Source organism: Protopterus annectens, chromosome 1.part2 (assembly GCF_019279795.1).
Source record: "Protopterus annectens isolate FY-2018-M chromosome 1.part2, PAN1.0, whole genome shotgun sequence".
NCBI lineage: Eukaryota > Metazoa > Chordata > Ceratodontiformes > Protopteridae > Protopterus > Protopterus annectens.
In genome coordinates, this window is record NC_056727.1 from 691,367,551 (window position 1) to 691,388,953 (window position 21,403).

At 40.3% G+C, this 21,403-nt stretch overlaps 1 protein-coding gene across 8 annotated transcripts in view; it reads left to right on the top strand.

Moving 5' to 3' along the window:
• The window catches only part of BIRC6 (baculoviral IAP repeat containing 6), a 4,524,268-nt gene that overhangs the window by 2,141,129 nt on the left and 2,361,736 nt on the right, over positions 1 to 21,403 (top strand). For all 8 annotated transcript variants that reach the window (XM_044058419.1, XM_044058463.1, XM_044058448.1 and 5 more), the window contains exon 31: positions 13,880 to 14,013. In XM_044058419.1, coding sequence (XP_043914354.1) covers positions 13,880 to 14,013 — 134 coding nt within the window. The remainder of the gene's footprint in view (positions 1 to 13,879; positions 14,014 to 21,403) is intronic.

The following is a 21,403-nucleotide window of genomic DNA, read 5'->3' on the forward strand; positions in this document are numbered from 1 at the left end:
AAATTCATAAGTAAGCAGTTAATACCTCTTGGACCAAAAACTCCAAGGTGACTGGCTAGATAAGCAAGTGCGTAGTAGAAAAACAGATTTTCTGGGGTTTCTCATTCAAGAAGGTCGCAACACTTCTTCCAGTCTCCATTAGACATATTGGTCTCTTATTCTGTCTCTCATAGCTTTTTGTGACACAGATGTGGGCATTTAGTTTCTTGGTTTCTCTCCTCATCAGTCTTGGTGGGAAAGAAATGAAAGACGGAAGGGTCTGCTTCATTCATTTATAAGTTCCTAGGTAAATACTAGGCTATGTCTATGGGCTATTACACACACAGCCAGTAAGTATTCAGTACTTTGTCTGTGAGGTAAACTCCTTAACCATTATACCAACCCCTATATCCATTTCTCCAGTAACATTGATGAAAGTGGGATACTTCTTGACAGTTATATATGTGGATTGCCCTCTCCAGAAAAAGGACAGCTTGATAATAAACACCTTGCTAATTGAGAAGCCCGTGGATATCATCAGTTGTAGAGGGTGGCTTTGTAAGTAAACTTTTTCCTTCACACAGCATTTTGGCACATTGATGTGCAAGTTTAAGCAAAGCACTGCATAAGTAATTTAAAGTGTATGTGATACATGATGATATAGGGAGGTGTAATTAATTCAAAATGCAAACATTGTGTGTACATTGTTCTGCTAAAAATGTGTAAAATGTTAGGGGCAAAAGCTTCTTCCAGTATATTTTTAGTAATATCTTTTACCAAATTAATTTGTTTAGTGAATAAATTAAGCTGCTTCCATTGCTAATCATTGAAAATGATCTTTGGTGTCTTCTGATTTGCTTCCAGTATATAATATTTTTAGTACTTACTATTCTTCAGTCAGAACTAAAATGGTGTAGGTCTTGATGACTAGTGTTTGCTGTTGCTCAGCAGACAATACTGCAAATGATGACTGAATGTACACTCCGTGCCAAAGCTGCTCTGAAGCAAAGTTAATTGTTTATATTCAGATTTTGTCAGTCAGATTAGCATTGCTCACAAGGCTTCTCTATAGAGGGGAATTGTTGAGAAAGGTGCAAAAAATATTTGTAGAGCATTTCAGCTGTCTACCCAAATAAACATAGGAAGTTGTTTACTGTACCATAATGGGGTGGGGTGAAATGCACCAAACATTTACTAAACATCTAATGCATGACTTAAGGAATTTTTACATTTGCCAAGGTACATTTAAGCTCACATCTGATGTTCATCGTGTTACACTGCTGCAGTCATTACACTTGGGTTCCCCAGTCGGCCTGAGTTCCAAAGTCTTGGTCCGGCGTCGATTGCTGTCGCTTCCTCCCTGACGTCAGTGCGACAGGGGTATATAAGATGCAGCTGACGCCATTTTCTTCAGTTAGAAAATTTAATTACACCATGCCGTCGGAACTTCCGATGACTGCAATTCATAAAAAGCGCAAAGACAAAGACAGGCATCCGAGGCTCAAAACTGAAGACGAAGCCTCTTCTAGGCCAGTCGCCGGTTCTCCGGTTTTCAGCGAGCCGTCTTCGCAGTCCCTGATGACCACTTCTGCAGAACCACAGGTGGCCACCGAACCACAGGCGGCCACCGACTCCCTAGTGGAGATGGCTGGGCTCTCGGACACACAAGTTTTACAGACAACCGAAACCGACCCTGCTGAGGGATCTGGAGTACATGAGCAACCCGCAGCTTCAGAGGGTGTCTTCAGACCTACTCAGCTAAGCATTAAACCCTCTTCTAAGTCTAAGCCACCTTTAAAAACAAAGAAACAAATACAGTCTCCAGGACAGGCCTCCATGCCTAAGAAACAAATGCTCAAAATGGCTGAAGACCTAATCACTCTGATCAGGGGGTCCCATCCCCCACCTGATAAAAGGCCTAGACAGGATGCAGATTATGACTCATCCGACCAGGTGTCCATTTCCTCGGATTCATCCTCAGACCTAGGTTATTCTTTACCCCCTTATGAGGATTTTGATGCTGAGGAATCAATTCCATCAGCCTCTCCACCAGAGGATTACTCTTTTGGGGAAACCTTACACAACATGAGGGAGCATTTCCATTGAGAAGGCCAGGATTACTCAGAATCCAAGAAAAAGCTCAGAGAATTCCTACTATTGCCTCAACACAGACCCCTTGCTATTCCGCCAGTATTAGATATTGTGGATGATGTGTATACTAAATCCAGCTTAAATCCTGATTCCTTACCGCTAGCTCCAGTTAAACCAGACAGGTATTACAGAGTCCCTGACTCACACAAATTTCTGTATAAAATCCCAGTGGCAGACCCAGAAACTATTTCTCAGGGACCCAAAGGGGTTAAGGCCTCATCAGCAAAGAATCCAGTTCCCTCTGACAGAGACTCCAGAGCATTAGACAGATGGGGAAACAAAGTATATATGTCTGCAACTTTAGCAATGAGAACTTTAAATTGCCAATTTCACATGCTAAAATATCAGCATTTTTTGATGTTTCAGTTGAAGCAAAAAATGCTTTCAGATACAGATCCTCCTAAATTTAAGGAAATGCAAGATTTATTGCATGCTGCTGAGCAAGTGAGAAAACATACTTTGCAATGTGGTTTTGATTCTTTAGGGGCCTCCTGTAGAGCAGCAGTTACAGGCTCTGTCATTAGAAGACATGCATGGTTAAAAGAACATACATTACCAGATCATGTTAAAGCTAAACTACTGGATGCACCTTTGCAGCATGATGTTTTATTTGGAGTTAAGGCAGAAGAGGTACTAAAGAAAATGGAGGATAAGGCAAAATCTATGCAAATAGTGAAGGATTTCTTACAGGTACAGCCTCCTCGATTTAGCAGAAACTGGCCAACAAAGAATTGGTCCTTTCCAGTTATGGACAGACCTCAAAGGGGCAGATACAGACGTCCAAGAGGTAGAGGACAGCGGTCCTTACAGGCCTCGACAATGGGGGTGCATCAGGCCAGAAAGAAGGGGAAGACAGACACCAACCTTACAAAAAACAGTCCCAATGACTTCCCACTACATTTGCCAAAATCTCTCTCTTGGCAGCCCCCTTGGGAGGAAAACTGGCTCTTTTCTATCACAATTGGCATATGATCACCAAAGACAAATGGGTTCTCAATATCGTATCTCAAGGTTACAGGTTCCACTTTCACACTATGCCAAGGTTAAAAGGAATTCCAAATCTGCCACCAAATCAGTGGGCAGAGGCTCAAAAACAAATTACAGCACTCATGAACATGGGAGCTATTCAAAAGGTACCTCCACAGGAACAAGGACAAGGATTTTACTCGACTCTTTCTGGTGCCCAGAAAAGACAAAGCCTGGAGGCCCATTCTGGATTTTTCTTCTCTAAACACTTACCTGGATGTTCCGAAATTCAAAATGTTGACATTACAGCAGCTTCTTCCCCATGCTGGGCAAGCAAGCTTGGCTCGTGACCTTAGACCTCAAGGAGGCATACCTGCATGTCCCTATCAGACAAAACTGCAGAAGATGTCTCAGATTCATAGCTGGTCCAATGCATTATCAATTCTCTGCACTGCCCTTTGGCTTATCTACTGCGCCCAGGGTCTTCACAAAGTGCCTGGCACCAGTAATTGCATTTTGCAGACAGAGAGGAATTTAAATTTACCCGTACCTGGACGACTGCCTGATTCAAGCAGAGAGCAAAGACATTCTCCTAAAGCATCTGGCATTTGTAAAAAAGTTATTAAGTTGTCTGGGGTACACAGTAAACGAAAAGAAATCAAAACTAGTGCCCTCACAAGAGATAATATTCCTGGGTGCCAGCTTGAACACAACGGCCCAGATGGCTTATCTCATGCCAGACAAGCAAGGACAACTGACTCAATACTTTCAGTTGATGGCAACAAAGACCCAACTCCCTGCAAGAAAAATTCTGCAGGCCTTGGGCTACATGGCATCTTGCATGCTACTAATTCCATATGCCAGACTGCATATGAGAAAACTACAATGGTACCTAAAGAGTGTATGGTCTCAACACTGTCAAAGTTTGGAAACAGTTATACCACTAATACCTTGCCTTCAGAAGGAGTTTTGATGGTGGGCTCAGGCTTGTCACCTCAACAAGGGCCAGCCTTTTACTCAACCCACGGCCAGGCAAACACTGACAACAGATGCATCAGATTACGCCTGGGGAGCACACATGGCAGGAAAATGTATTCAGGGCAAGTGGCCCATAGAACAAAGGCATCTTCACATCAACCAAAAAGAGATTCTAGTTGTACAAAATGCCCTTATAGCTTTCAAGGACCTGCTGCATCCAGGACAACAACTACTAAAGACAGACAACACCACAGTTATGTGGTACATAAACAAGCAAGGGGGCACCCATTCCTACCCCCCCTGCAGACAAGCCATGACCTTGTGGAACACAGCCATAAACTATCAAGTTCATCTACAAGCACAATTCCTGCCAGGAGAGAAAAACACACTGGCAGACGACTTAAGCAGAAATATCATGGATCCCCATGAATGGGAATTGAATCCACAAATATTCAGAATGATAATGCAAAAATGGTGGAGCCCGGACATAGATCTGTTTGCATCCTCAAGGAATTGCCAGCTACAGAAATTTTGTACAAGGAGTTACCATCCACAAGCATGGAAAGTGGATGCCCTCTCATTCAGCTGGAAAAACCTACAAGTATACGCTTTCCCACCTTTGCCTCCTCTACCAAAAGTACTCATAAAAGCCAGGCAAGATAAGCCAAATATTATCCTGATTGCACCAGACTGGCCACGCCAGCACTGGTACCCAATCTTAAAAAACTTAGCACAAGGACCACCCTGGATTTTGCCTCAGATTCCATATCTGCTGTCTCAGAACAACAATCAGATACATCACAGCCAGCTAAAGACCTTAAACCTAGCTGCATGGAAGATACCTTAGCCAAACAAGCACTGCTTCTCTCCAAAGCAGTTATGGTTGTCATCCTGGAGGCCAGAAGACCCAGTACCAGGAAAGCCTATTCGGATAAATGGAAGAGATTCTGTGCCTGGAACCAGGCTCACAGCCTTGACCCTCTTGTGCCAAATATTCCTCAGGTACTACAATATTTGACTGAGATGCTGGACAAAGGCCTTTCCTTTTCATCCATAAAGATACACGCCTCTGCCATCTCTGCCCACTACAACACGGATCCACCAATTTTCTCTCATCCCTTGCTAAAACAGTACCTCAGAGGAGCAAAAAACATAAGACCGACCCCGTAGAGCACCAACTCCAACTTGGGACCTCAACTTTGTTTTGGAAAAATTGACCTTACCTCCTTTTGAGCCAGCTAGCACAGCAGAATTAAAATATATCTCTTGGAAAATTGCTCTGCTCCTGGCACTAACATCAGCACAAAGAGTTTCAGAATTACAGGCACTAATGGCAGTGGAACCATTCCTTATTTTCCACCAGGACAGGGTGTCTTTAAGAACTAACTCTACTTTTATGCCTGAGGTGGTTTCAAGTGTGTCTCTGAACCAAACTATTCACTTGCCAACTTTTTATCCAAAACCACAGAATAAAGGGGAGAGACTACTGCATTCTTTGGACATTCACAGACAGTTACGCTTCTACGTGGACAAAACCAAAGCTTTCAGAAAATCTGAGCAATTATTAGTTGCATATGCTGCAGGAGCACAGGGAAAAGCCATTTCAAAACAGACTATTTCCAAATGGATAGGACATTGCATACGTTTCTGCTATACACACCATGGAAAACCTGTGCCTACCAGCATTAGATCTCACTCCACCAGGGCAACAGCCACTTCAGCGGCCTACCTCAGAGGAGTACCTACCAAGGATATTTTGGAAGCAGCAACATGGAGCTCTGTGCATATCTTCACCAAGCATTACCACCTGCTGCTATACTCCATATCCAGAGCTGGCTTCGCCTCTGCAGTGCTGCAGGGCCTTATAGCCACCCCAAATGCATTATAGTACCAGCCACCCTACCTCAGCTTTGGGATTCTACCCAAGTGTAATGACTGCAGCAGTGTAACACGATGAACATAGTACAGTTTTGTACCTACCATAAATGTAGATGATGTTCTTCGTTTTCCATTGCTGCAGTCCTAACTATTGGGTATAGTCCGCATCCAGTCGGCCCGAATACCAGAGTATAAGGCTGACGTCGGTCAGGGCGCATTAGACTGACGTCAGTACGTCAGGGTACTAATGCGCATCGCCGACCCCATATCCTCAGTCTTTTGCGCGTGGTCCGATGCAGAAGCAGTTTGTGCAGGTTGGCGTTCTGAAATATTTCCGGAGTTTCAGACCGAATCAGAGTTGGCTAAGTACCCCGTTGGGGAACATTTTGGTTTTTTCTTGCCTCAGTATTTAACCGGATGTCAGAGTTTGACAGTTTTGAACAGGGTTCAGGGGCTTCTGAGTCTTCTGCGGAAGATTTGCTGGAGTATCCTCGTTATTCTGTTTCTGATGTGGATGATGCCACTCCTTCTCCTCCTGAGGATTTTTCTTTTTCAGAGACTCTGCATTCCATGAGGGAGCACTTTAAATGGGAAGGCCAGGATTACTCTGATTCCAGGAAGAGACTTAGGGAATTCTTGTTTTTACCCCAGCATAGGCCCTTAGCTATACCTCCTGTGTTGAATGTGGTGGAAGATGTTTTTGCAGAGGCTTCCCTGAACCCTGATTCTTTGCCTCCTGCTCCTGTTAAACCTGATAGGTACTATAGGGTGCCCGCTCATAAGTATTTGTTTAAGAGTCCTAGACCCAGAAACTGTTTCTCAGGGGCCTAAAGGTGTTAAGGCCTCTGTGGTTAAGAATCCTGTTCCCACTGACAAAGAGGCAAGGGCGTTAGATAGGTGGGGTAAGAAAGTGTATACTTCTTCCACTCTAGCCATGAGGCGTTGAATTGTCAGTTTCACATGCTGAAATATCAAAATTATCTCCTTTCACAATTGAAATCTAAGGTGGATGCTTTGGCGGAAGGTATTGATTGTAAAGACTTGCTGGATTTAGTTTATGTGTCTGAACAAGTGGGCAAGCATTCTTTGCAATGTGGTTTTGATGCTGTGCAGGCCTCCTCGAGGGTGGCTGCCACTAGTTCTGTTCTTGCATGCCTGGTTGAGGGATCAAAATTTGGCTGAGCATGTTAAGACACGGATTTTGGATGCTCCTTTACAGTCTGATGTGTTGTTTGGTTCACCTGTGGAAGCAGTTTTAAAGAAAATGGAGGACAAAGCTAAGTCTATGCAAACTGTTAAAGATTTTTGCAGGTACAGCCACTTAGTAGAAATTGGCCTGCTAAGGGGTGGACATATCCTGCTTATGATTCCCAGTCTAGGGGTAGGTCTAGACGTGGTAGGGGCAGGGCTCAAGGTTCTTTTAGGCCTAGAACAGGGAGTTCACCTGCTCAGACTTCTGGTGAGGGCAGGGGTCAGTCCTTTCGTAAACAGACCCAATGACCTGCCTTTTCAGCTGCCAGTAGATTCTCGTCTGGCAGCTCCTTTGGAAGGACGACTGTCTCTTTTCAAAGAAAATTGGAATTTAATTATTCAAGACAGATGGGTGTTGGACATCATTCAGCCAGTCCCTGTATCAGAAAGGGGCCTAGGATTTTATTCTCGCATGTTCCTAGTACCAAAAAAAGGGGAACACGTAGAGACTGCTTTTGGATTTATCTCTCCTCAACACTTATCTGGACATTCCCAAGTTCAAGATGTTGACGTTACAACAGCTTTTACCCCTGCTGGGCAAAGATCACTGGATGGTTACTTTAGTTCTCAAGGAAGCTTACCTTCATGTGCCTATCAGGCTAAGTTACAGGAAGTATCTGCGGTTTCGAGCTGGAAATTCTCTTTATCAGTTCTCTGCATTGCCCTTTGGCTTATCTACTGCACCCAGAGTATTCACAAAGTTTCTGGCTCCAGTGATAGCTTACTTCAGGCTACAAGGACTTCAAATCTATCCTTATTTAGACGACTGCCTGATTCTGGCTCAAGAAAAGGAAGACCTTCTACAGCATCTGGAATATCTTATAGCAGTGCTAAGATGCCTAGGGTATTCTGTGAACGAAATAAAGTCCAGTCTAGTACCCTCTCAAGACATGTGCTTTCTGGGTGTGAGACTGAATACAGCAGCCCAGATGGCCTTTTAACCCCGGACAAACAAAAGAGTCTATCACTTTACTTCCATCAACTATCTCATCAGTCCGTGCTGACTGCAGAGACAGTCCTTCAAGCATTAGGGTTCATGGCATCTTGTATTCTGGTGCTTCCCAATGCCAAACTGCATATGAGGAAGTTACAATGGTATCTCAAAATGTATGGACACAGCACTGCCAGGATTTAGACACTGTCATTCAAATAATACCTTGCCTTCAAAGAGAATTTTTGTGGTGGGCTCAGGAATGTCACCTAAACAAGGGACTCTCTGTGAGTCAGATTTTACCGACAGATGCCTCAGACATTGCTTGGGGAGCTCATCTAAATGGAAAGTGGATACAAGACAAGTGGCCTGCCAGACTACAGCATCTACATATCAACATGAAGGAGATGTTAGCAGTCCAGTTCGCATTGCTGGCTTTCAAGGAGTTACTTCTTCCAGGGCAGGTGTTGATTCTAACAGACAACACAACTGTCATGTGGTACTTCAACAAACAAGGGGGAACACATTCTTATCCTCTAGGCAGGCAAGCGATGATTTTATGGGAGATCGCTACGCTTGCACCTAACTCTTCAGGCAAGGTTTCTGCCAGGAGCACAGAACTCCTTAGCAGATGTGTTAAGCAGACAAATCATGGATCCCCACAAGTGGAAACTGGATCTTCATGTATTTCAGAAATTGACAGTGTCATGGGGAACTCCAGACATAGATCTGTTCGCTTCTCCACTAAACCACCAGCTGCCACAGTTTTGCACAAAGGGGTTTCATCACACAGCTTGGAAAGTGGATGCTCTGTCTTTCAGTTGGACAAACCTTCATGTGTATGCCTTTCCACCTCTGCCTCTTCTTCCAAAGGTACTGTTAAAGGTCAGACAGGACAGGCCAAGGATGATTTTGATAGCTCCAGATTGGCCTTGGCAACACTGGTACCCTCTACTAGTCTGGTAAAGAAGCCTCCATGGCCTTAACCTTTGATTCCACATCTGTTTTCCCAGCAGGACGGTCATCTGCTCAATGTCAAGCTTCACTCTCTTCATCTGACAGCCTGGCATATTCTGTGTTGAAACACAGCAGGTCTCAACTTCCTCAACAAGTTTTAAATGTGATTAGGAAGCTAGAAGACCTAGTACAAGGAAAGTGTGCAGCAAAATGGAAGAGATTTTTATTTTGGAGTAAAGCAAAGAATTTGGAGATTTCTGAGCCTAATTTGAGTATGGCTCTTCAATATCTTACTGAGTTACTGGACAAGGGTCTGTCCTTCTCTTCCATTAAGATTCATGCTGCAGCAATCTCAGCTCACTATGATTGTGACCCACCATTGTTTTATCCTTTGTTCAAGCAGTTTCTTAGAGGGGCAAAAATATAAGACCCCCGTAGAGCTCCTACTCCTGCTTGGGATCTCAATTTTGTGTTGGAAAAACTTACTCTACAACCTTTTGAGCCTCGGCTACTGCTGAATTGAAATATTTGTCATGGAAGACTGCTTTTTGTTGGCTATTACTTCTGCAAGAAGGGTGTCTGAGTTGCAGGCCCTTATGGCAGTCGAGCCCTTTTGATTTTCCATAAGGATAGGGTATCATTACGTACTAATCCTTCCTTTATGCCTAAGGTGGTTTCTAGTGTGGCTTTAAACCAAACTATTCATTTGCCTACTTTTTATGCAGACCCCCAAAATAAAGGGGAAAAGATTTTGCATACTTTAGATGTACACAGGCAATTTATTACTTAAGCAGGACTAAGGATTTTAGGCAGTCTCAGCAGTTGTTTGTTTCTTTTGCTTTGAGTTCACAGGGCAAGCCTGTGTCAAAACAAACTATTTCTAGGTGGATTGGCTTTTGCATTGCATTTTGTTATTCCCATCATGGCAAGGAGGTTCCAGCTGGGATTAGGCCTCATTCCACTAGGGCTACTGCCACTTCAACAGCATTTCTACGGGGGGGTGGCAACAAAGGATATTTTGGAAGCAGCTACTTGGAGTTCAGTGCATACTTTCTCTAAGCATTATCACCTTCCTATCTACTCTAAGTCTAGGGCTGGTTTTGCCACAGCTGTTTTGCAAGGCATGTTGTCAGCTCCTGCTTCTTTATGATTTGCCAGCCTCCCTTACCTCTGCTTTGGGATTCTTTAGGACTGCAGCAATGGAAAGCGAAGAACATAGTACAGTTTTGTACCTACCATAAATGTAGATGTTCGAGGATTCCATTGCTGCAGTCCCTCCTTCCCTCTGTGTTTAGGGGTGGTTGTGTAGGTGAGTTTACCTGCTTCTATTTTTGTATATATTGTTCATGTTTTGGTACAGGTATTTTGGGCCTTGTCTTTTTCGGGTCTTCTGACATCTGGGGCAAGAAAAGACTGAGGATATGACGCCGGTCATGCGCATTAGTACCCTGACGCCCTGACCGCTCTGGTATTCGGGCCGACTGGATGCGGACTATACCCAATAGTTAGGACTGCAGCAATGGAATCCTCGAACATCTACATTTATGGTAGGTACAAAACTGTACTTTTGAGTGTTCACATTGCTGCAGTCCAGGTTACCCTCCCTCCCCTCTTTACTGCTGGTGCGTACCTAGGTCATTTACTCTTTACTACCTATGGGGAGTATTTGCTGGTAACTGACAGTTGTTGTTTGCTTTTCTTATGTTTTATTAGCAATTTGAATTGCCTACCTATTTGGGGGCACCTGACATCTGGGGCAAGAAAAACTGAAGAAAATGGCGTCGGCTGCATCTTATATACCCCTGTCACACTGACGTCAGGGAGGAAGCGACAGCAACCGACGCCGGACCAAGACTTTGGAACTCAGGCCGACTGGGGAACCGCCTGACTGCAGGATAACCCAAGTGTAATGACTGCAGCAGTGTGAACACTTGAACATCTACATTTATGGTAGGTACAAAACTGTACTTTGTTTACTTTCAACTAGAGATGAGTATTTTCATTGTATAGTCCCTCTACACAAAAATATTGATATTTCTAAGTTTTGTTTGGTTGTAAATGGCACCATAACATCTACTGCATCAATTCCTACAGTCAAACCCAGGCTGAATAATTTTGATATTTTTAGATAATAGACTTACGATATCTTGCACAAATGTGCATTTAGATGTTTTTTCATCTGTGATTTTTTTTTTAATACTTTCCTTACCTTCAAGTTGCCTATCTTTGAGGCCCTTCTTTCTTAAGCTCCAGACTGGTTTGTGGCCATACTGACAATATTCTACTTCTTAGAGTCATTTGATACTGTTGGAGATAACTTCCCAGGCCAATAGTAACATTTTGTACCTGCCATTTTATATTTGTATGTTTAATTTCAAGTGTTATACAAATTATTTATTTGTGCCCACCTCCCCAAAAATGCACGTACATTGATGTAGGTTTTCAAAAAGTTCATTCATCGAAAGAGAGTACAAGGTACAGAAATTTCTATAGCTACAGAAAAGGTATGCATTTAATAAAAATTTGGCTGTTGCACTAAATGTTTGCTGTTATGCACCAGGCATTTTTAATACCTTTATTGAATTATCACATGTGATATTGCCAAACTTACCATTTATGTAAAAGAAAATAAACCATATTAACTTGTTCACAGTTACAAACATTATACATCACATATATTCATTCCCTTGTATGATGTAGTCAATCCAACATTAAAAAATTGGTCAATTCCTGCCTTCCCTTAAACCTAATTCTTCCTCTAAAACATTTTCTCCATTTACTGTTTCCACAGTTTTCATTTCTTGTATGTAATTTGCTGCTGTCCTTTTCTAAAGATCCCATTTCCAATCCTCTTACCTCTGTCATAAATTCACTACTTCAAATGCTGTTAGTTTAGACTCTGATTTTCGTTTTCTAGTAATTGCATTTTTGGCACCAGTAGAATTAAACTTAACAAGACCTTACTATGCCTAGGCAATTCAGGTCCGTAAGTATCCCAACTCAAAAAAATATTTTCTTTAGTTATAGCCATTTGCTCACCCAGTGTTTCTGACAAAGTATTCTGGAATTTTTAGAATCTGCCAACTCATTACACTCCAAAAACATATGTTCCCAGTTGCCTCTTTCGTCCCTGCCACACTTCCAGCATTTGCTGCCTAACCGAGGAAAAATTATTTGAAGTCTGCTTAGGATATAAAAATACCTCTCAAACATTTCCAAACAAAAATCCTAAATCTTCTAGACTTTGTTGCATGCATGGGAGCTATACATATGTCCTCCCATTGGTTCTTTGGGAAGAGAAATTAGATTAGCAATTCACAATCTTTTCTAACCTCCTCTAATTCCTGTGGTTGTCATGGAATATGTTATATGCCCTAGTAATTATCCTTTTTTTAACATCAGGTTCTGTTTTAGCTTCATCTAAAAAACTCTACCAGTGCAGGTCTTTCACTTTGGATTCCCCTAGACATTTCTCTTTGTCTGTATTCTGATATCAGTCCCTGAAAGAAAAGGGAAGGCAGTCTCTAGCCTGCAGTCCAGATGTCTTTTTTGCCTCTTTCCATTCTATTCTTTCTCTCTCTAATTATTTCTTCCCATTACCTTGGTTCTTTTGCCAGTTTTCTCCAATAAATTCCAGCCCCGCTCTTGTCTATTGTCTGTACCCCTAATTGCAGTTATCCTTATCGGCAGAATATCCTTTCTCCGTTCCAGTTTTGACTGTTCTTAGAATACTTTCTGCTACTTTATGAATATAATATATTCTGTATGATTTGTTCTCTTTAAGAGTCTGTATCCAAAATCCCACCTTCTGCTTACTTGAATTTCCTTCCTGCTTTGTCATCTTTTTCGACTTTGAATTGTAGCTTTCTGCTTGTGTTATTTATAATAGCCTTAACTGTGTTTTCTAAAATATTCCATAATTTCAAGTAACTCTAAACCACCTTGTGCTATTGGAAGGATCAACTTACCCCACTTGACTTTTGCCTTCTTCCCTCCTGGGATAAAATCCTTCAACTATTTATTAATTATATCCACAACTTCTCTGGTTTATAAAATGTCTGACTTGTTGCATGTAAAACTAAAATTACTAAAAACATTTTACTGCTTGTGTCCTGCTATCCATATTGATAAACAAGAGCTTCCAGTTTCTCAGTTTTTGTGTTTAGTCTTTCCCCACATTTCCTTAGTTGCCATATACTTTTTAACCTCAACTCCTATATACTTCATTTTATAATTTCCTAATAAATATAGATATTGATGAACCAATTAATGTGTGTGTACATCGTTTACAGCTATAGCCTTTGCTTTATCTTCTTTCATTTTATATCTCAAAAAAACTTGAAACTGTTTCAAAATGTTCCAGAAAACTGTGATATTCTTTTCTGGTTTTATCAGGTGCAAAATAATATCGTCTGCAAATAAAGACAACATTTCTTGATTGCTTTACCAGTTATATCTTTGAATTTCGGAGTCCATTATTTTATTTGCCAGTGGTTCTAAAGTTAACTCAAGTAATGCAGGAGAAAGAGGACAGCCATGCCTGGTTCCTCTGTTCAGACACAACTTATCAAAGAGAAACCCTCCCACAGCCTGATATTTATCATCATTTATAGTAGATCGGTCATTATGTTAGTGCAGCATGCAGAATATTTGGTACTAGTCAGGCATAACTTTGCTGTAGAGTAAATTGTAGAAAGAAAGAAATGCAGAATTGCTGCATAATGTGACTATGCAAGTGACTTTTTTCTTGTTATAGTTTCCATTTAGTGTTAATTGCTGTATTTACAGGGTTTTCATGCTGCTTTCCTGCATTGGACAAAGATCACTGAGTAACAGTGGAGTTTTAGAGAGCCTGCTGAACCTTCTGGATAATCTCTTGTCACCTCTTCAACCTCATATGTCTGCTTACAGACAAACAGAAGGTAAACAGTCTAATGTTTGCATGTCTTACTGTCTGTATTTGATTTTACAACACATGCAAGTCTCTAGAGTGGTTTAAATAATTTTTATGCACACCTAATATATATATATATATATATATATATATATATATATATATATATATATATATATATATATATATATATATACACACACACATAAACACACACACAAAAGCATAACTATATATACGTATATACATACACACAGGAGCATAAATATGTAATAAACTGTGATGCCCGTGCACTGGCCCGCCAATCAAGGAGCCTCAATCCTCACCACTAACATCAGTGAGGGGCGTCCATATAGGGAAAGGATAATAAATACACCCACAGTAAAGTACAATTTCCCTTAAGAGCACACAGAGATCAGTCAGTCTGGGGCTGGTTTCTCCCTTTCTCTCCAGGTCCCCAGTAAGACTCCCCACTGGCACAGCTATAGGGTCCAGATCTCAGCCTAGTGGGCAAGCTAAAACCTCCAGCACCCTCTTTGTCCAACAGTGCTTCCTGTCCCTGCCCAAGTAGCTGACATACGCACACACTGTGAGATAAGAGTTATATACAACCACACAGACACTCTTGGGGAAGGCTGGCACAAGTTCACCAGCTGTGCCCCTTTTACCCAGACTGTACTGTAGTACCACTTGCTACCACCCACTAATATTCATCAGCTACTAAAAGGCTTTTATGAAAGGGTGTCCAATTGTACTATGCAATATTATTATCCAAATGATAAGTGCAACTGAACAGTCGAGGCTTATTGGAGTGGCTTGACCAGTATCACTAAATACATGCAGTGTACTGTTAGAGCTTAAATTATCTCTACACAAAACAGCCACAATTGAAAGGTTTAAAAATATTTAATAATAAATAATAAAAACACAACACAATACTTCTTACTACACAGTGCTAGTCAAGATTTCAGAGATCACAGAGAAATACTCAAAATAATACAGTAGAAAAGTGCTGACATCAGTACAGAAAAAAAAAACTAATCTAATTCTTCCTAGTTATATCTAAGAGAAAACACAGTTCTAAAATAAACTTCCATATAGAGCAAGACAGTGCTGGTGATGTTCGATGTTCTCAGGACAAATGCTCAGTGCCATCATTATTTATGTCCTTAACTTGATAACACAGTACCACTGATTCATTTCATATTATATCATTTCTTTCTGGTTCCCAGGCTAACAGAAACACAGAGGTTAATAGCCCTTTTGATCTTGCAGCTGGCCAGGAAACCAGAGCAATAAAAGAAATTATGCATGCAAATTCTAGCAATTAACTCTGGTCTCAAAACAATAGCCAAAATTCCTTCATCCAGACATCTTGGCTTTGAGCCCTGAGATCAAAGACAGTCAGGAAATGCTTGACTTATCAGCTTTCTTACAGCAGAGTGCACTATTGTTACATTTTTTTTCAGTTCAACATCCAAGACAGTCTTTTCACATTTAAGAGAACAAGCCTGTGGCTTAAATTAATATTTACACATGACAGAATTATCTACAAAATTCTATCTAGCTAAGCTGGCAGCCTTCACCTATCTTCACATAAACTACTAAACTGCATAAAGCATAATAAGTGTACCAAGCAAATACAACAGCAAGACGACTTCACCCGCTGAAAAGAAACCAGCCAAACTTGTGTATTTTGAGTGCTTTCGTTCTTTAATAGGTATCCATCAGTTCTTAAGAAAATAATTGCGTCACCAAAAACCACGCATAAATAATTAAAAAGAAAGTCATAGATCTTGATAAGCAGCCAATAAGTGTATTTGTCAGAATTAAAATTTGCGGGGGGGGGGGATGCATACCTAAATACTGAATTCCCCTAGTTATTAAACAGTGAAAGGCACCTAATAATTACAAATGTATCTTCAAAGGTTAGCTAGACCACTTTAAAGCACATTTTATATTAAAATTCTCATTAAGCTCTGGGGCAGAGTCTGCATTAAACAAGAACTGCCATTTCAGTTCTCTCAGTTCAAGAAGTTTATCAGTGTCACCAAAAAAGCATTCTATTTGTTCAAGGACTAAAAACCTAAATTTAATAAAGTCAGTACAAAATCTGCTGTGTTTCCCCAAAGCATTGTTAAATTTCTGTTTTCTAATAGCCGCACAATGTTCCTTAATGTGGCTGGAGAGTCTCCGTGTAGTTTTACAAATGTAAAAATTAGAACATGTGTCACATACAGCTGCAAAAACCACATATGTACTGTTACAGTCAAAGTACTTAGGAAAAGTTGTTTTTTTTTGCCACAGTGATTGAAAGTAAAGTTTATACTGGTGTAAATATAATTACACGCCACACAGGCTCCACAAGAAAACATTCCAGCAGTTCTTTTATTAGTATCTCTTGGTGATAAGTAAAAACAAGTGTCTCTAAGGAAGTTCTAAGTGTTTTAGTCCTATATATGCATGCATACATAAACAAATGAGTTTCTGTATGTATTTATAACTATTTCATCTGCACCATCAACTTTGGTTACTCTAACAGTAGATCATAACATTTGGGTGTTTTGTAACTTACCTGTGCTTTCATTTCCATTAATATCACTAACATTGCAGTATTTCTGTTTAGACCTTAATCTCATGACAGTACATTGCAGGTTTCTATATTACAACATCGAAGCTTTAGTTAATCGAGTAACTAAAGCTCGATCTTGTAATATTGACATCTAAAAATGTTGAACAGCCGATTCAACCAAGGGAAACACTTCCCTTGGTCAAATCAAAAAAAAACAAAAAACTTTACATTCAAAATCAAGTGGGGGGCTTCGCCACCCAAACCTCCCCTACCTAAATATACAAACTCCGAGATCGCTCCAAATTGGAAAATGGACATACTCCATATAACGGCCAAGGGAAGTGTTTCCCTGGGTTAAATCAGCTGTTCGACATTTTACTGTTTTGATGTTACAAGATCGAGCTTTACTTATTCGATTAAGTAAAGCTTCAATCTTGTAATATAGACCCCATTGCAGAACCTTCATAAGGGAGCATGTCTACTTAACAGCTTAGGCCATGGTTATAATTTGTCTCCTAGAAAACAAGAACGTGTAAAGACTTTTCATCTTATCTGTTGATTTAAAACTGTGTAGCTCATCAGATGAGGAACAAAGTACAACTGCATGTTGTCATAACTTTTTCAGATGATATAAGAATGTCATTTGGTCTTTGATAAATGTGCAAAAGCAACCTTTAAAGCAGGAAAACTTCAGCACCAAGAAAACATCAGTTTGAGACAAGAATGTGATGTAAAAGAACTTGAGCAAGAGGGAGTTTATAAATATTTAGTAATTAATGAAGAAGCAACAGCAAAAAGTGAACAAATGCAAATAAAACTTAATAAGGAACACTTTAGAAAACTTAAATTAATCCTGAAACCAGCGTTGACATCTAGCAACAAAATCAAAGCTGTAAACCAGTTTGCCTTTCCTGTCCTAACTTAGTTTTATAGAGATTGGCCCTGAAATGTGTTTGATAGATTAGATAGGAAAACAAGAAGGATGCTTCATGCTCCCCAAATGATTTATAAAAAATCAGTGCATACCAAGATTATATATTCCCCATTCTGAAGGAGGGATGGGCCTCCTTGAAACTGGTTACATGCATAGATCTGCAGTCGTGGAACTCCCCACATATGTGCTGACCTCACAAGACCCAAATGTAGTGAAGGTTTTGAAACATGAGAATAAATCTAAGATGACTTCTCTGCTGAATCTAACAGAAGCATATTGGCATCAAGCAGGAATGGAAATCAAACCAGAAGTAGATAAAAATCAGGCAGCATCTTAATGTGCCAAACAACAAACGAAAGAATATAAGGTAAAGGACCAGATGAGAAGGTAAGAAATGTGGAATTTGCATAAATAGAATTGCAAGTATAGAAAACTTCTGGAAGAACCTCATGTTCATCTGGATCTAACGCAGGGATGGTTAAGGAGAGGTGAATTCAAACCAAGAGATGAAAAGTTAATATTGATGGCCCTTGATAGTGGACTACATACACGTTGGTTTACAAAGTCTATTGAACATGTGGGAGAAACGGATAAATTCAGGTTTTGTGAAATAGAATTGGAGAGAGTCGCATTCCTCGTTGCTGGTTGTGACATACTAATGGCAGAAGGACTGTATACTGAAAAGCATAATAATGCGGCAAGACTGTTGCACTGGGGACTTTGCAAACATTGTTATTGAAGTGGCTGAAAAACACTGGAAACATGAGCCACAAAGTGTCTTAGAAAATGATGAAGTCTACATCACATAGAATCACCCATTACCAACAGTTCAAAAGATAGATGCTAGAAAAACAGATGTAGTAGTCCATGAAAAGAAGCCAAAAGTAGCATTGATCATTGAACTCACCATACCCAAAGACTACTGTCTCGTGTGTACAGAGAGGCACAAAGTTATGAAATATCAGGATTTTCCAGCAGAAATGGGAGAAATGTGGAAGAAAGCTACCCAGACAGTACCAGTAGTAGTAGGAGCAACGGGTCTTATAAAAAAGAATTTACAAGCGTATTTAGATATGTTACCAATACATGTAACTTCATACGAATTGCAGGTGTCATTACTGAGCACATTGCTGGTGTTGCATAGAGCACTTCTGGCTGACATCAAAGAATCAAACAATACTAATTTCATGAATTGTTATCATACTTTGACTTGGGAATGGGGTCCATTCCCATCATGGTATTAGAAACCCAAAAGATTTGGAGAAATTAAAAAAGGGAGCATGGCATTAACAGCTAGTGTTGATTGGAGTCTTTTTCAATTCTTCTCATCACTTTTTTCTTCTAATTTAGTTTATTTGCATAGTAGCTAGTGCTTCTTTACAGGTTATTACTTTTCTGTAGAGATTTTTTCTGTCAGACACAAGTATGACTTTTGTGTCTTGACAGGCTGTTGCCAGGTCTTTAAACTACAGTGTATTAGATTTGAAACTTTTTTTACTTAGGAAAGAAAACAGGATTAGAATGACAAGAGTTCTTAAACTGGATAATTGTGATTTGTCAAATGAAGATGTAAATTAATTGACAGTCTGAAAACATCCATCTCATTATGAACAAGGTACTGTATCTCTACTGACTCCCAAAATGCATTCGGCCATTTTCCAAAATAACAAGAGTTCTCCTAACAGCCCTTTATGCTGCCACAAGATGATTTAGCATTGCTTTCTGTGTTGGTATCCTCTGAGAGTATACCGCATCCAGAGTTTAAACTGGATAATCCTAGTGCTTCACCAGTGCATCATCAGCGTGGGCAGTCCTTAACTTCACAACATTTGGTCCCTTCACTGATGCATTCCTTCTTTCAAGATAATATTTTATTGTTGCTCAGAAAACCACATTGAAACAGTAGGGGACTAAATTGGTACCTCTCCTGCTTGCCCGGAACCTGGCAAGATGTATAAAATACTGCGGACACACAAGCTAAATTTTGCTTTTGTTTGTCTACATCTACTGTAGGTGGCAAAGTTGTGAACTGTATCCTGTGATGGTCTAGTTTTATTGTCAGCATCCTCTTTCCTATTTTGTACATGTGGTAGGGGTGTTGCAGCAATGTGTTGCCATCCTGTTTGATTCAGTGCCACCCATCTACCTTCAGTGGTCATGTCTGGTTGTTGCATATCTTCTTTCACACACTCCATCCATTTTTTGCTGGACATCTTTGTTTCATTTTGCCTTCTTCACGTCTCCCAAATCATCTTTACCAGATTGTCTTCTGCTTTCATGCAAATGTTCCTGAGCCATCGTAATCTGTTCTCTTTGATATTCTCTGCATTTAGAACTTTGTCCTCTACTCTAATGTCTTCCTTTCTTCATCTGTCCCCATCCTACACCTGTTTCAGGCACTTCATCTCCATAACCTCTGCCTTCCTCAACTGCTCTGCCTTTACCGCACAGGTTTCTGTACCATACAGTAGTACTGGTTACACCACTGTTTTGTATGCCTTACTTTTCAGCTTCTTTGACATTTTTCTGTCACAGTCTACCCCCGACATTCTGTGCTAGCTGGATGCAGCCCCTCTGATTGTAGCTTTGATCTCCTCATTCAGACTCCCCTTGATCTTAACCACCCTTCTCAAGTACTTGAAGCTTTAAACCTGTACTACTGTTTTCCTTCTGTTTCTATGTCCACCTTCTTCTCATTTCCTCCATTTGTTTTTATGACAGCTGTCTTGTCTGTACTCCATTTCATCTAGTATGTCTTCAGTTTTGCTTTCTGTTTCTGTTTGCTGAAGGCCTTGCTTAGAGACTGCTTGTAATGCTACATCATCTACATACAGCACTTTTGTTGTTCCATCTCCTGCAACGTGTTTAGTAATGTAGTCTGTCGCCAGTTTGAATTGCAGTAGGCTCAGAATTGAACCCTTATATACACCCACTCCCACCAGAAACCACTCTGAGAACTTGAACAGTGTTCCTACTTTTGTCATTGGCTCCTTATACATAGCCTACACTAATTCTACGACTGCTTCCAAAACTTTGAACCATTGCAGGACTGCCAAAATCATCTTTCTTGGAACCTTGTCATATGCTTTCTCCAAGTCTAGGAATGCCCATTTTGAAAGAAATGGCTGAGAGTGACCAGACAGACACAGTACTACTGTGTCCGTTATTCTTTATTTGTATTAGTACAAATTCTTGACAAACAGTTAATTCTGTCAGAGCTATTTCAATTCTATTGTAACACAGCTAGACCGATGAACACTCAGTCCAAGAACGTCACTAAAGAAGAGCAAGTATTGTATACTTTATATACTTAATGCAATACTCATGTTATTTTTAATGCAAGCGCCATTCAAAGCTCATGTTATTTTTCTCATTTCTGTTGTGCAACAGTTCATGTTATTCTTAAGGTAAAACAGTCCCTGTGGTACAAACGTCTCTTTTTGTCATTGCTGAAATGTTATTTTTGAGATGAAAAAGTCCCTGTGATGCAAATGTCCCTTTCTGTATTGCTGATATGCAAAAGATGATGCTATTTTTGAGATGAAACAGTGTCTGTAATGCAAAATCAATGTAACTTCCTTTTTTTATAACAGGATGCCATTAAACTCACAGCTACATTTATTAATAACTAAACTAGACATTTCTAATAAAAGTCAACAACTAACTGTTCTTGCAAAGCAAGCCATATTATTTTGAAAACCTGCTGTTCAGCCTTGCATATTTTTCCTTTCTGCACACACAGTATTTTTGGGAAAAAGCCTTTAATTTATACAAACTCTATCACATTTAAACACTTTCATTTGCTTTTTCTCAGCTATCTGTCTCACTGCAAACACTGGTTCAGTTGTGCTGTTTCCTGATCTGAATCCGTACTGCTCTTCTCCCATCTTTTCTTCTGCTCCACATTTTCAT